Source organism: Pezoporus occidentalis, unplaced genomic scaffold (assembly GCF_034315485.1).
Source record: "Pezoporus occidentalis ecotype Australia unplaced genomic scaffold, CSIRO_AGI_Poc_V1 ctg80, whole genome shotgun sequence".
NCBI lineage: Eukaryota > Metazoa > Chordata > Aves > Psittaciformes > Psittacidae > Pezoporus > Pezoporus occidentalis.
Genome location: NW_026916159.1, coordinates 1510662 through 1527893, shown reverse-complemented (window position 1 = coordinate 1527893; position 17232 = coordinate 1510662). Strand labels below are relative to the sequence as shown.

Here is a 17232-nt window from a genome sequence, read left to right as displayed (position 1 = left end):
TAAATAGTATCCTGGGGCTCATATAATGTAAGAGTATTACCAAGCGTTATCAAGGCAGCAATTTTCTGTTGCAGTAAGCTACATTATAGTCAGATGTTTGAGATGGAAAAGACCTATCTGAATATTGAGCCCACTGGTCAGCAAATGCACAGTATAGTCCCCTAGACATCAGATATTAAACTGTTGCAGTACACTGCAATCTTAGTCAAATGGCCAAGAGGATTCAAGCCTCAGGAACGTTTTAAATGAGCATCCTTACAGTGCAAATACTACAGTTCTATTTCATTTTTTGTATGAGTGCATTAAATCAACAAAACAATATTAATACCACAAATTGAAAAATCAATAGCATATTACAACAGGCACACTACTCCCCAAATAAAACCCGCAAACCTTTGTAAATGCAATTCAGAAAAGGCTGACTGTAAAACAAAAAAGGCACAGAGACTGACAGATGAAGAGGGCTTATCTATTGAAGTGTGTGGTTACTACGCCTTCAGTATCTCATACTGCTATGCTACGGTACACGAGCTGGATTCTCCACTCCATTATATCAGTTTTACACCAGTGTAACTCCAGTGGATGCTTAAACAGAGTTACATGTGCATAAAACCAATATAATGAAATGGAGAATCAAGCTTTACAGTGTAATAGACTCAGAGGAAAATTATCTATTCCTTTGTGAGGAAAAAAATCTTAGCCTCTCACTCTTTCGTTTTATTCCTGCTATAGATTTTCAAGGCAAACATGCAGTTATACAGTAATAAAAGTGAACAGTACTACACCACAAGCAATGAGAACCCACCTTTTCATGTGGACAACATACAAGATTCCAGACCCTTCCCTGCAGCTTGGTTATGCCCCAACCCAAAACCCAATATAATCCATGTGTCTTAAGGAATCGTGACACCTGCAGAGACATGTCTCTCCCTAGTAGGCTCTCATCCTCCATATAATCGTGTGTGGAATTAGCAATTTACATGCATCAAAATGCTTCTGTCAATGCCACAAAGGACTCTACTAAACATCAGCATGCGTGATCAGTCTTTCTTTTTAAGTTTTATTGGTAGTTCATACCTCACCTGAATCTTCACCTTGGCTTGGGTATCTTCACATTTCCCATCTCCAGTCTCAAGTCACTAAGCTCCACCCTGATGGGCACCCAAAGGACTGGACTGTGTGACTCATGCTTACCACAGCATGTCCCGAGCTGCATGTAAGGTCAACACCTGCTTAACCTGACCACTGCACTGAACAAGCTTGCTACAAGGAAGTGATCTTTGTTTTACAGATCTTTGGGTAACATTGCTCCATGCAAACCTGAATGGCTTGGTCTACCTTACTACCAAAGTATTATGCGGCATTTTAACTACAGGGTGGGTGTGGGTACAACATCAAAAGAAGAGGGCACAAGCAGCAGTTTTGTGCTCACTTCTAGATTGCTCACTAGCTGTGAGGAAGGCCAGCAGGTTTGCCTAAAACCCCTTCACTGACGATTAAGTTAGCCTGGTTTACTTCTTAGTTTTTAAGAGCCCTTAACTCTCTTTCGGCATGGCCACACACCTGCTATGATACCTGTGTCTTATGTCAGTAAACAACAAATTGCATTTGCACATTTTACAAGCAAAGCACTGAGATGTTCCTGGACTTAGATAAAATAAAACCCATGAGCTAGATTTTTATTGTACTTGCAATTAAAGAGGCTTATGAAAACCACTAAAAATTTATGACTATGGGATATGTAGAGACTATGAAGTGAATGCCTGGGAAGCTAAAAAGAAACTGGGTAACCAAAGGGTTCTTGTGATCCTCGGGTGACAGCATTTTAAAGATGCAACCAAAGAGTGGAACGACTGTTGTGTAACTTTTGGCGGAAAAAAAAAAAAATCAATTTTTCTGAATAGTAAGAGCTTCTTCTAGTGGGAGATGTTTCTGAGATGGTTTTGTCCCGATGAAACTGAAAATATTTTGACATTCTAAAAGAAGAGATATGTCAAAATGGTAATTAATTGTCACTCTTACAGAGATATCCAGTGCTGTAGTTTATTTCATGCTTTACAAATAAAAGAGTTATTTAAAAAACTGCAAAGCTGAAATACTCCATTGAGTACTACTTCTTTTCCCAATGATCAGTGACAGTGTGTTCAAACAACTGGGTGACCAAACCACCTGCACACCCTGAATACCTGAGCACCTTGGGTACTCTGTGATATAAATAATGTCTGATCCTGAGATAACTTTCAAAATTTCCAGAAACATGATTCTTGAAGTAAGATGGTATTCATATCAAAGCATCATACAAATTACAGTTTCCAAAACATTCCTGCAACTGACATGCTGGACTTCATCAGAAATAAAAGCCAGTTGTCCAAATGAAACACTGGTGGACTATGTACTAGTGAGGGTTTTATTTATAGCCTATAATGTGTTACCAGCTGAAAAATATGATGATAGAGAAGAAAGACTTTGAAAGTGTTTGGAAGGTCAGAACAGGGAAACGGAACCAGAGGATCCTGAAATCACAACTCTGAAAAAACCCTCTTTCTCTGAGCTTCTCTGATTTAGCCACTTCCCCCAAAGCATGGGATTATCGTAAGTCCTACAAAGCTACTGCTTGTAAAGGGCACTTAAGCAAAATACACTAACTATTACCATTGATACATTTTTTTTTTAACTACTGGGAATGTTATTCTTTTCATAAATGCCTTGACTAGCAGTGCCCTAATAAATATTTAATAAATAAACCCATTCTCGTCTGTATCAATATATTCCTCCCTTCAGCTGGAGAACACAGACGGAAGTATGAATGGAATTTGATAATCATATCAAACACCTCTCTGATCCAAGACTGACTGTCTAAGAGTTAAGGGCCGAACCTCCTGATTTTCTACCAATTGTTAACCTAAAGGCTAGCTAGATTTCAAGGTTCAGTTTTTTAGCTCATGAAATAACTGGAAATATAATCATTCAGGTAAATGACACGACAATGTAACATCTCTGCTAAATTTGAAAAGATGCACAATTCTTCGTGTCAGCAAACAGTAGCTGAGAAATGAAGAGTGTTGCTGAGAATTTTACCCCTAAATCCCATCTGCTTACACATAGGCTTTCTTCCTATTTGGCATTTCTATTCAGACAATGCCATGGAAGCCAGCCAGCCTGTAGAGAGAACCCTAGATGAAGTAACAGATCTATTATCTGAAATATGCTGGAACCTTCAATGATTATTTTAACAAAAGCAAAGTCAGTAAAGGGAAACTTTACTGGTTTCCACTTCATGACAGAGACAGATTAAAACATCCACTAGCATTTGCCAAACGGAGATGGAAACTATTAGCAAAACCAACTTCCAATTCAAATGGCTATTACAAACAAGAGGACGTAAAAACAAAAGGGAAACTAAAAGAAGAACTTGACAATATAGCATCACATGCTTCAGACAAAATAAGACTGAGTGAATTAACTTCTGAATAAGTTTCACCAGAGAAAGAGAAAACAGAAGATGGCATTCAAAATCATTTTTATAAAGGCGTAAGAAAACATGCATTCCTTACCCATTCTGTATAGCAGCTGTTGGATCATAAGTCAAAGCCATGCCAGCCTGCACATAGTTAGGGAAGAAAACAGATTTTTACTATTACCGCAGGGGAAAAAGAAAAAAACAACCCAAAACAAGAAAAAACCCATTAAACATATTCTAAGCCAATATGAATAAAAGCTGACTGGAGCTTAGATGGAAATCTAAATTCTCCAGGGAAGCTCAGATGGCCCAAAGTAGCACAGACAGATTGGCTATGTCCCCTGCCTGTGAGATCCCCAAGAAACAGATCTGTTCAGTATGTTGATTGTCATCTCTCCATAACGTTTAGGGCAACTGGTGGTTTTGTGGCACCAGTATCAGTTAATAACTCCACTGAGATCAAGGCATTTACATCTAATTGCCCACTGTAACAAGACAGGGCCAAATCCTGCTGTTGCCTGTGAGACAGGTAGTTAGTAAATACTCTAAAGCCAACTTCACAAAAGCTTCTCAGGGAAGGAGTCTCATCTTTCTTACAAAAGTAAAGCCCTGCATGACCCCAGTCTACCATTTCCCTAGGCTGTTGCTTGCACTTACAGTTAATTCAATACCACATGTCAAGAAACAAAATGTGGGCTGTGAAGCAGAAAACACCAACCAAAACCAGAAAAAAAAAGAAAAAAAAAGAAAAAAAAAAAAGAAAAAGTTCTTGAGATTTTAAGCAAGGCTTTTAAAATACTTCAGATGTCTGGACAGAGAAAGAATTTGTTAATTGGCTACACAGAGCCTTTCAACTGCCATTCATCACCAAGCAGATGGTGACCTGTGCGAAAGGATTTGGCAGCATCCAGTTAACAACCGTCAACACCACCACCGTTAGCAGACATCCGCAGGTACTGCAGGAAAGGCAGGGAGAGAGCAGGGCTGGGGACTGAATTTCCCACTTTACCTTGCGCTCTAAGACAGCAGTCAGGTCATGCAGGAAGGCCCAGTTTCTTCCCCAGGACTTAAAGACATGGAAGTAACAATCTCTCTCCCACACACTGCATTTGCTTTGATTTTTTGTCTTCCTTCCACCACCCCCTCCCTTTGTAAAATACTTGCCAATGTTACACTACCAGGAGATGGGAAGACATCTCTTTCTGTGTAGGGCTAGAAGCAGAGAGGAGAGGACACTATTATTCAAGATGCTGCTCTCCCTTTGGGAGCAGTTGAAAAATGGCCACAGCACCATCCCACCCCAAAGCACTGTATTTCTCTCCACTTGACATACAGACCATATGCTCATTGCCTGAGACAGAAGCCAGAAGCATTTGCTACAAGAACAGGTGCTTTACCAACCACACAGCAGAGCCTGTGCTCCTGGTGGGAGGTCTTAATGCCCCTGGACCCATCTACCAAAGTGCTTCTGAATAACAGCATCTGCCCCCCTCCAGATGGCTACTCAGACAGGTCAGCAAGCATTTGGGCTTGGCCAGCTCCCATGCAGGCAGGTGAACAGCCAGGGTAAGTACTCTGGTGATGAGCAGGCAGAGAATGGGCAGCACTCCTAGAAGAGCCAGGTTAGCCCGGCAGCTGCACACTGGTCTAAGAGGAGATTGTCCAAGATTCCAGAGGCCAAAAGTAACTTCTGATCTGAAGGTGGTAGGCTTCAGACTACCTTATGTAGCCAAGAAAAAAAATGTTCATGTCACTGTTATATTTGTATATTTTTCTCATTCTTTTAAGCAGATGCTAGGGCAAACACTTTGCTTATTGAAAATGCCATTGTTTTAATAAAATACATACTATCTCCCAAGCAAAGGATAATTCATGAGAATAAGGCCATGGACACACGGCTATTTTTTTAAAGTGCACTGATTTCATACAAAGAAAAATAAAAATTACTATTTCTGGAAGTTTAAAATGTCAAAGAGTCAAATTTAGGGTGACTCCAACCACTTGTTGATGTAAACATAAAGTAGCTTAGAAAATTATAAGGGATGATCAACTTGTTTTTATAATTTTTATGTCTTATATATTCCCAGTGTATTATATTTTTTGGTAAGGTTGCATTAATTACTAAAGGAAATGTATACAATTCATCCGAAAAGAGAGCTGTCATGGTTTAAACCCAGACGGTAATTCAGTACCACACAGCCACTCGCTCACTCCCCACCACTTTCCCCCAAGGTGGGATTGGGAGCAGAATTGAAAGAATGAAAACCGTACGAGTTGAGATAAGAGTATAATAACTAAAGTACAGTATAATACTACTACTGCTAAACATAATGGTAAGGAAAATAACAAGGGGAGAGAATAAAAAACTAAAAGGGGAGGGAGAAGAAAAAACAATAAATGCAAGTGATGTACAATGCAATTGCTCACCACCCACCAACTGATACCCAGCTGGACTCAAGCAGTGATTGGTCCCTTCTGGGTAACTCCCCCAGTTTATATACGGGGCATGACATGCTGTGGTATGGAATACCCTTTTGGCTAGTTTGGGTCAGGTGTCCTGTCTCTGCTCTCTCCTGGCTTTTTGTGTCCCTCCTCACTGGCAGAACATGAGAGACTGAAAAGTCCTTGATCAGGGTAAGTGCTACTGAGCGACAACCAAAGCACCAGTGTGTTATCAGCACTGTTCTCAGACTAAAGCCAAAAAAGCACAGCACCAGCTACTGGGAAGAAAATTAACTCTATCACAGCCAAAATCAGCACAAGAGCCAATAAAACTTCAATATCATAAAAAAATTTTGTCTGCAATATATTTTAGATAAAAAAAATCCTAATGAGGGTGCAGAAATGATAAATTGCAGCAGCTCTTTAGTGGAGCTCTAATAATGCTCAGTGTGCACCTGAGATGTGCAAACACATGTTTATGCCACTTTCAGTTACATGTCTCATGGATATTTGAGCACATGGTCGTACACAGACCTTCACCGTGCCCTTATGCCCCAGACCTGCATGTGGGTTCCTGCAGACAACCTGCATATACTCCATGATATATATAGAATAGAATGGTTAGTGTTGGAAAGCACCTTAAGATCATCTAGTTTGAACCCCCATGCCATGGGCAGGGACACATATATTAGCATCATGTCCATTACATAGTATTGGTACTAGGAATAAGGGACACCACTGTGGGTTTGGCAAGTACAAAATATGAAAGTCTAGGCATTCATAATTTTATCCATGCTCCATATCCATACTGCAAGATGACAGATTACCAGAATCTGTTCAAGAACTTCAGCAGTGACAACTATAAATATCGCTACCACATTTGCCTGTAAATGAAAGTTTCACATCAGACAAATATGAACAGTGTGTGGCAATGTGTGCATATGGCACACCACCTACAGTTTGCCCAGTAATATTGCTAATATCCTCCCACTGTTGAATAGCCTTAAACAGCTGCTATTTCAAATAGTTGCTAACAGAGGACTATTTACTTCTTTCTCATCAAGTTGTGAAATTCCTCTCTACAAAATTAAGCTGGCTGGAAGCCCAGGAGAGGCAACAGTTAGCCTGGACCAGTGAAAGATTTATGGTCTGAAGCATCCTTATTCATCAGGAATAAAAACTGATGCGCAATAACAACTTACTGGAAAATTATCTGCACTTTCCTCCGTATCACACAAACAGGAATTCCAAAATGCCAAATAAAAAATATTGATTGGCCTCAGACTTCCACATGATAGAGGTACAGCTTATTCTGTCAAAACCAGAACTGAATATAGCTGTCACTCTGCTTAATGCAGTATTAACTACACTGAGGCACTGGGTGGTGCCTCTACAGCAGCTGTGCTGAAGAGTATTTTCTTCCAGGTCTTTTCATCTATTGTTATGCACATGTTTCAGTACTAGGACAGGGTCTTACTCCTTCTTCTAATAGTGACATTTCCTGATAAAAAGCTACCTCAGAGAGTGGCACTGATGATGGAATGCTGTTTTAGGAAAATATTTGTCAGATAAATCTTCTATGAAGGGACAGCTGAACCACAGAATTTTTATGCCACTCAGCCAGATAATGGGCATATGCTCAGCTACTGAATGAGCTCCTGCACCTCAGCATTTCAACATGCAATCTCTTAAAGTAATAATAAAATAATGAATATCTGCTATCAGTCCCACACATAATAATAAAGACCATTCTCAATGGTTACTTGACCAGTCTGTTCAGAGAGTCACTTGACACAGAAATAAAACCAGCTCTTTTAAAATACTGATTTTTTAAAAAGACTATTTAAACCATATGTCTACTTATCACTGATTTTTATCGAAGTGTCTGACCTCAAGACAAAGGAATTAAGATTTTTACTATTTTGTTGCTGCAGTTTTCTAATTAATGACATCAATAAACAAAAATTCTAAAAACAAGAGACCCAGTCTGAATCTTTCTTTAAATTTAAGCTGTTTCCTTCAATAAAATGTAGCAAATAACAAAAAGCTTCTGTAAGGCAAGGGCTCACCCAGGAAGTCTGAAGTCCTGTACTTAACACTTCAGTGTGAAAAATTTTCCATAGGCAAAAATAAGGTGTTCTGCTTCTGGGTTTTTCCCCCATCTCTTTGTTATGAGTTGAACATAAATGAGCACATTTGCCTCATTAAAAAGACTCTTAGACAATTGCATTTGCATTGCTTATGTAAACTAGATTTGTAAATCTCTCAAAGAAATGATTAAGTTGTGGAATGATTATTGAAAAAATAAGGTGGGTTTATTATTTCTCTTCTGAACCTCGGTAAACTCTCACAAGAACCCAGTATCTGGCTTCCAGCAAACACACAGCTTATAAATGATCAAATTTTAGGTTGCGTTTTAGGTTCTGTGTTGCTGGGAAGCGGCTTTCACGAACAACTTCACCAACATATCATTATGTGGGAGTTATACAAGAAGATAAGTCCCTCTTCCCCATCCACTCTGATTCATGCCCTCATCCTTTCACACTGGAGGGCTGCCATCTCAGGGGAATGGCTGTTTTCTTGGCTACTACAGTGGAATCAGTTGAAATTTCAGCAATGAAATTCCTGGACTTGTTTGTTACCACTGCTAATATCTGCCAGGCATCATAGCACAAGGATCTCTTCTGCTCCGAAAGCACATATTCTGAATGAAATGCTTTGAAGAAGGAAAAGAGAGATGGCAGAAGAAACCAGCAACCCAAATGAGACTCATTTAAAATATTGGTTTAATAGAAAAAGCTTAGTCACCAGTAAAGTTACCTTGGCAGAGTTCCTTCCTTTGATTATTTAAACAGTTTTGCCAGAAATATTCCACATTATTAGACATATTTCTGAATTTAATTCTGAAAAAAAAATCTTTCCTTTTTAGAAGAGAAATCGAGAATACAAATGTGACACCTCTTAAATATATAGATGCATATGAAAGAAATGGAGCATTTCCCAGTGATACGTGCTCCTTAAGCAACTCGTTCTGAGAAAAAAAGTGGTTGTGGAAACAAAAATACATAATACTGAGGTTGAACTTGGGAAGTGATTCATGAACCTCAGGTCAGAAGTTGAGCTGACAACACAATGACAAGCTCCGATACCAAAGTGAATGGCAAGAAACCCTTTTTGTCCTACAGAACTGGACTGGAATTCTGATCTACTAGCTTCTGGTTTGAGGGTTGAGTCACTTTGTTCCAAAGAGGATCATATTCTCCTCAAGGAGACATACGTACTACAATATAATTAGTCTGTTTGCACTGCCAACTCATCTGTTTAGCCTTGCCATCTTCAGGTCTATGAACCATCTGTTTTTGGAGATCTGGCACACTCATTTTGCCATCAGTCTGATCCAATGCTAAATCAGCTGTGGATTACAGTCACATCTGCACACTAGATGTGTGTGCTACAGTGAGCTGAAGACTTCCAAGAATGGTTTGTAGCACTACTGAAAGTGTCAGACCATCAAGTATTTGTCAGGGATACAGAAGAGTGCAGAAAAAGGTATGTCTTTCCCATTTTCCCCGTCTCCAGCATGTGTTTATTCTGAATAAGAAAACACTGTAGTGGCAGCAGAATTTTGAGGAAAACCTTACTGCAAGAAAATCTTTGGGGCAAATGGCATGACATTTTTCACCACAGAATGAAACCCAAAGCCAAAATGAAAACTAAGAAAGCTAATCTCAGAGAGCAGGTGCCGTCTTCATTCTACTTTAACCAAAACATAGCCCTTAGTAGTACTAAAAATGGTCCATTTTAGAATCCTAATTTCAGGGACAGAGATTTCATATAGGCCATTGTTTTAACATATTTCTATGTGCTTTATGAGCTCAAAATCTAACAATTCAAACTGGTCTTTAGTATTTGTGCTTTTCAGGCACATTTTCAAAGCATTGCTTACGAGAGCATCTTGTGACAACGCAAAGCTTTAAACTCATCGCACTGTTATCTTTTCAATTTATTTGTCAGTTACCTTTTGCCCTTCTACTTTCTCCCACTGTGTAAGCTTCTCTTCAGGTTCAACTCCTCTCTGCTAAACTAAGGTTGGCTGAAAACGAGCATGCAAAATACTGACCAACGTCTAACTTGCATACTAGTATAGTAAATGTGCATGGTCTGCATGTGAGGCTACTACTGAATATCTGGGTATTATTGCGTATCTGGATAGGCCTGGAAATTGTCTCCTACAGAAAAGAAAAAAACATTTGTCTATGTGTAAAATGCATCAGCCCTAAACACTGAGGGTTATGGAAGACAACTAAGTCGTACCTGTCTCCTTGGAAGTATAAATAGAAATCTATGTCTAAGTTATAAATGGGCCAGACACAGACTTACTAGTCATTTCTATATGCTTGCTGCTGGTAAAGAAGGGACAACTGGCACCAGCATCAACTGTTTCAGCCCTTCACTAGTACCGACTTCACAAAAAAATCAGGAAGTCTCTCAAATTACCTACTGCATGTTTTTCTTTCTATATTAGTTTGCATTAGACAAAATTGTAATAGCAGATAAAAAGAGAAACTGTTAACAAAAGCAACATTCCCAAACTAGTAGGTCATCTTATTTTTTAAAGAAGAATTAAAACTATGTTTAATGGTTTAGACATTTCACCAATGATAAATGATGAAGGGGAAAAGTAGGAAGAGAGGTTAATCTCTTGGCTATTTAGAAACAAAAGTCTAACCCAGATTACAGAAGCAAAAAAGCAATCAACAGAAGAATTATTGGTGGCAATTATTAAATATGATTATAAATATCAGATCAAATTGAATGACAAGGGGGTCGCATTTGGTGGTGCATTCACTGTTGTGATATATGAACCAATACTGAAATGGTGGTATTTCCTTGAGATAAAAAATATGTAAATACTTATATGCTCTAAATTTTATAGAAACTTGCAAATGAAGTGCCAAAGGTTTCTCCCTTTCTACCACATAAATCTTAAATACACATATCAAAAGATTTTATTTCTGAATAACCAAACCAAAGTTTCAGTAAATCTGCAATAAAAGATTATTTAAGTTGCAGGTTTTAATCCAATCTGATCTCAATTTCTAACTACTCTTCATTCCCCAGGTGCATTTTCAACTAATGAATATTTTTTTTGAGATATGTCACCCTCCTCTAGACCTGTCAACTGCAATTTAGAGGTAAATTAAATCAAATATTTTACCGACAGAATTTGAATATGATTACCCTCTATCACCATCTCAACATAATCTAGTCAGAGAAAGTTTCAGTACAGATTGCTGAATCAAACCACTGTGACTCAGGAAAAACTAGCCTGAAAAAAAATAATTTACTTTTGTGCAGAAATTATGTCCGTTATTAGATCAGAATTTCACTGCAAGTATTTCCAACATCTGCAGGTTCCTCTGTGTATTTCTTGCACCTATATGTTAGATGCCTATTTGACAGCCTTTTACAAAGCCATCAATAATCTAAGCTCTCAGCTCCTTAGTGCAGAACTGGTCAGCCATCACAAATCCTCAGTCAAATGCCTCAGTAAATCTGTTGAATATTTCCTGAGGCTTCAAAGAAGAGTGGAAGGGTAAAGACTAGAAAGTGCCATCCAAGGTCAGGCATTCTTCCCTGGTTACAACTGGCCAAGTAACCAAGTACCAAAAAAAAAACCCCAAAAGCCCTAGAAAAATTTTTCCTAAACACTTGACTTTAAAAGGTAAGCCAATTTAGCAGCTAACTAAAGTATTTCTATGTGGTTATGAGAAGCAATCTACAAAAATATATGCTCGGAATAAGATTTTCTATTACATTCTACAGTATTGCCTGAAAACTTTACCCCCCCCCCAAAAAAAAAAAAAAGAAATTCTCTCTTATAAAATTCCCCAGAAGCTCCCCATAGAAGAGCAAAACCTCTGAGATCAGCATGGCCACAGAGGTAAAACCAAAGCAAATCTGCTCCTCCCTGCTAAATCTCCTCCTGTTTCCCCCCTACAGCAGAGTACTGAGCACAACTGTCTTGTCTCTACATCGCATTTTCAAGTTTGAAGCCAGTGACAGAACTGCTCGTGCATTTCTCTGGGATCTGTCCTTCTGAGCAATAATCCTCTTGCATGCTCAGTGTTAATGCTTGTTAAACCTCAGAAGTTTTAGAAGTGCCCTTCATGTAAGCAAGAATGCAAAGGTTTATCTGAACACTAGCCAAAATACATCTTGGTCCAGATACCACAGAATTTGGCCAGGGTGGAAATACTGAAGGAGCAATCTCTTGGACACTATTTCAATGCTTTTCTTTGGGTAAGAAAACAAGAAAAAGAAGAGGTGCATGGAATATTTCGAGGTCCCATTTGTAATCAGAACTATGACACTTGTCAGGTATCAATTATTTCTCACGACTTACTACCTGTTCTTTATTAAAGAGATTGAATTTGACAGGAGTAATTGTAGGAAGGTTACCCAAGTGCTGCTATGCAGAGAACAACTGAATGGTACATTGTGCTTAGAGTAAGATCATTAAATGACAAAGAGTTAGAAAAAAAACTATTCCATATAAAATATACAAGTAATTACATAGAAGGATTTTACACTGGAAATAAGAAAATCAACAATGGTGGGGAAGAAATTCAACAAATGAGTGACCCTAAAAGAGAACATGCATTCTTGTCTTTGATGCTTTGAGTAGTAAATATCCAATGCGCAGCAAGGTATTAACCAGATGTTAATATACAAAAAAAATCTAAGAAAATCTAAGAAAACAGATCATTCCCAGCCTGAAATATTTCTGAGTTTGTACCTTTACAATCTTTCCACATTTGTATATTATACCATGACAACAGCTCTAGTAGTTGAGGTCAAACACCACTAAAACCTACTTTTTAAATGTTGATACTATAAGCACATCAACCACACCCTGCCTGTAGATCACAGTGGTATCACTGCACTTAATATGAGCCACTACACTAGAAGCAAATGAACTATATATGATGTGATAAACTGATGTGGCCTGAGGCCACCGGCATAATGGTGGCTTGCTGGCTTTAACTTTATATTCTCTTGTTTATTGATTTGAACTGAAGGAAGTACAGAACAGAGCGGATAATAACTACGATGGTGTTTAGTTTTTAAACAGGGATTTAGAGGTCTTTAAAATATGGATTATTGACCTTATTGAGGGTTTATTATTGTCTCCTATACATAAGCCTTTCATTTTCAAGCTCTCTATAGAATGACTTGAAGCTACTACTTGAAGTACTTCCTGGGCACTTACTCCTCAGTAGATCCATATCATGACAAACCATAATGACTCCTAAGAAAACATCTCTATTTTTTGAGACATACGACATAAGAGCCTGCAATGAACCTCTGGAGTCTTCTGCCGTCTCTTGTGGCAAATGTGGCTGTCACACTGGCACTTTCAGCCCACAGAGTTAAAAATAATTTGGAGCATTGCTGTTGGAACAGTGTACAATAACCACCTTGCTGGAGGGAGAAATGTCTATGCTTTCAAGATGCCTTTCTGTTTGCTTAAGGAGCTCACCAATCGTGCCAGAGTATGTATGTCATAAGTGAATGGTCCAAAAGGTATCAGCTAGCGAAATCAAGTAGTTACAAAAAATCACAGATTCATAAAATTAACTAGGTTGGAAAAGACCTTTAAGATTATCAAGTCCAACCTTTACCCCAGGACTGCCAAGTCCACCACTAAACCATGTCACTAAGGGCTGCATCTACACAATTTTTGAACACTTCCAAGGATGGTGACTCCACCACTTCCCTGAGCAGCCTTTTCCAATGCCTGATCACCCTCTATGTGAAGAATTCTTTCCTAATATCAGTCTAAACGTCCCCTGGTACAGCTTTAGGCCATTAGCTCTTGCCCTATCACTTGTTACCTGGGAGAAGAGACCAGCCACCTCCTCTCCCCATCCTCCTTTCAGGTAGTTGTAGAAAGTGATAAGGTCCCCCCGAGCCTTCTCCAGACTAAACACCCCTAGTTCCCTCAGCTGTTCCTCATCACACTTGTGCTCTTGACCCTTCACCAGCTCCATTGCCCTTCTCTGGGCCTGCTCCAGCACCTCAGTGTCTCTCTTGTAGTGAGCGGCTCAGAACTGAACACAGGATTTCAGGTGTGGCCTCATCAGCACCCAGTACAGGGAGATGATCACTGCCCTGGCCCTGCTGGCCACTCTATTGCTGATACAGGCAAGGATGCTGTTGGCCTTCTTGGCTGCCTGAGCACAAGCTGGCTCATGTTCAGCTCTGTCAATCAGCACCCTCAGGTCCTTTTCTACTGAGCAGCTTTCCAGCCACTCTTCCCCAAGCATGCAGAATTCCATGTTGTGGCGCAAATGCATGACCCAGCATTTTGCCTCGTTGAACCCCATACCATTGGCCACAGCCCATCGATCCAGCCTGTCCAGATCCCTCCGCAGAGCCTTCCAACCCTGCAGCAGATCAACACTCCTGCCCAGCTTGGTGTCATCTGCAAACTTACTCAGGGTGCACTTGATCCCCTCATCCAGATCATCAATGAAGATAATAAACAACCCTGGCTCCAAAAAAGCAGAAACCCTCTAGAAACACATAACTTAGAAATACCAAATAGTTTTCTTGCTTTGTAAAACTGAAGTAAATGCAGCAAAACCCACAAAAAATACCCCCAAAAGAGTTAAAACCAAACCAAAACACAAACTACCAATTTGTATTCTAACGCATCACAACTGAGCAACATTTATTTTCCTTGAAAGGAAAATATATCATAAACCCAAAGAATAGGTGTTTAAGATAGAAATATTTGTAAGTCCTTCAGTGTACATAGCTACGATCATGCATAAAAAGGTACTATGGCCAGATCTACCTCATTTATTCAAGTGTCTTTATCCTATAATAACATTCAAGAAGAGTAAACAGCCTCTTGAAGAGTCAAATAAATTCCTTTCTTATTTCACCCACATTTGGAGTCATTTCATGTACAAGTACACAGAAAGGAAACTCCAGTAACAGAACTGTTTGCAGCAGAGCAGAAAGCAACAATTAGATATCTTTTTTTAACTTTGTACACATGATGGAGCTGAGGCTACTGTAGACTGTTTTGTCTTGGGCAGAATGAAGAGTCCAGCTGAGATAAGCTTTTGGAAAACTTTTATGTGGACTATTTATTTGGATGTGTGACTGCAACTCTCCCTCTCGTAACAACTCACCTACTCCCTGATGATGCTCTATCACCAGGGAGTATATGGAGGAAATAACAATATTGAGTTGCTTAAGTGTAAATTGATTTGGGGTTTATTAAAGTTACACTACAGGTGCTGATGGCACACCAGTAAGATAATACTGGACTCAGGTCTGGCTGCAGACAGAGTGCTTGCGGTGGGTGGGACAAGGCTGCACACAGATCCACACCAAGCTCCGAAACTGTCTTTTCCTGTAACTTTACACTCCGTACATTATTATAAGCTTCACTCTCCCCTCTGCGCATATACTTTTCTCTGTGTGAAACTATTGTATATTGTGTGCAATCTGATTTCTTCGTAACCCCGAAAGGTAGATTTCCAGGTCTGCGGCTGACTTCTGCCAAACCCCAGGAAAATAATTGCTGCGTGGCACTTACCTCTCCTTCTCTGGGCCAAGGCCTTCCATTCTGTGTATATTTGCTTTGATTCTGGCGCTTCTTTTGCCCTCCATCAGCAAATTTGCACAGCAAAGGCTCAGTGGGGGCTGTGAAGACAAGAAACCCAGTCTGTATTAGCATCCCCCCCAAAGAAAGTGATTATACCAGCAACAGTAGTGCTTTGTAATACTGATCTTTTGAAGTAAAGTCTTCCCTTCTGCAGATATTTTCTTCCTCTTTTAGCCTTGACTCCACTGGCAGCTGTTCTTATTAACTAAGCTTCAAAAAATATATACTGGCAGCCCTTAAAAGAATTTAGCAAATATTGTTGAAAAAATAATCAGCCTACACAGAATGTTAAGTTGCTGTAGTGGAATAGTAGAGTCAGACATTAGTTCCAGCTAAGTTGGACACGTATTCATGACCAGCATTAGTGCAAGGATACACACTGCTTTACTAAAGCAGCTTTCTCCTTTTATTGTAAAAACTTTGCAAGAATCTGTTTAACGAATAAGTCTTCTCACTATTTCTGTTCTCGACACCCAATCCTTTAATAAAACAGAATAAAATAGAGAGATTTGCCAAGCACAGTCCCGTTAGCTTTCTCTTCCTCTTAACTCCTCTTTTAAGCAAGTTGGCAGCTAAGAAAACCCCCTTCTTCTCCAACTGAGATCTGGTGTTTGAACACAATAGTCAGGGAAGCTCCAGGAAGAAAGAATATTCACAGAGATGCACACCCCAAAAGGTAGCCAACAACAGGGCCCCCTGGTGAAGAAATTGCCATACATGAAATGGGTACAACAGGAAGGGAACTCTGTGTCTTGGGATCTTTTTCCATCTACCCAGCTTTTAACAGCCTCCTAAAATATTTTTCAGCCAAAACTGTAATTAGCTTGCTGGTGGGAGCTTGCCTTTGCTGTCTCCTTCCTAAAAGAGGGGCCAAATTCTACCTACTTCATTAGTTGCATGTCAAGATTGTCCTTTACTGCCTACATCAACAGAGAATAAACCTAATATTGGCTTGGTTGAAAGACACCTAAAAATGATGTGCTGCTTCTGAAACTTTTCAGGAATTTTTGGGTCCCAGGCATAACAAGTACAGGCTCTAATTAATTAACCAGGTGTTTCGATAGAAAAAAGCAAGAAATCTGTTTTTTCTTCCTCATTTCCTATGTCTGTGAGGCTAGAAATGCTGAAAGAATTAAAGTGCAGGGACGTGAAGGAAAATGCTGCTGTAGGGGGATTAGCCACGTTGCTGACTTATTTATTTAAAATAAAAACTGTGATTTGGTTAAAGGAGAAGTTCATATAATATTAGAACAAGCGCATCACCCCAACTTCTTCATTACAGCAAGTTCAAAATGGGTCAGAATGTGTAAATTAAAATTGTGATCACTTGAAAAACGTCACAGAGGAACAATGCATATAGAGAATATCACATCAAAATCACAATTTCTCATTGGGACAGCATCACTTTGGCTGAAGCTTTAACTGCTTTATTTTTTTCATTACTATTTTACCAGGCTAGTAATTTCCAAGGTCACTAGAAACAGAACTGCAGGGAACAATCCACTATTGGCAGAAAGATCAACTGTGTGACCCCAGAGGTCTTTCCCCACCTCTGAGTTCGATTATTGCATCATATTTTGGTAGAAGGAATGCTCAGCTAACCATCTTAAATTTAAAATAATGAAGGTTTAAAAGCATCCAGGTG

At 39.3% G+C, this 17232-nt stretch overlaps 2 protein-coding genes across 11 annotated transcripts in view; one reads left to right on the top strand and one right to left on the bottom strand.

The window, feature by feature from the left end:
* The window catches only part of RBMS3 (RNA binding motif single stranded interacting protein 3), a 729877-nt gene that overhangs the window by 70470 nt on the left and 642175 nt on the right, over window positions 1–17232 (bottom strand). For all 10 annotated transcript variants that reach the window (XM_062603533.1, XM_062603531.1, XM_062603532.1 and 7 more), the window contains 2 exons: window positions 15519–15625; window positions 3555–3601 (listed from right to left, as the gene is read on the bottom strand). In XM_062603533.1, the coding sequence (XP_062459517.1) occupies window positions 3555–3601; window positions 15519–15625 (154 nt within the window). The remainder of the gene's footprint in view (window positions 1–3554; window positions 3602–15518; window positions 15626–17232) is intronic.
* LOC134155902 (aggrecan core protein-like) overlaps window positions 1–17232 on the top strand; it is a 667433-nt gene that overhangs the window by 259617 nt on the left and 390584 nt on the right. The window lies entirely within an intron of this gene.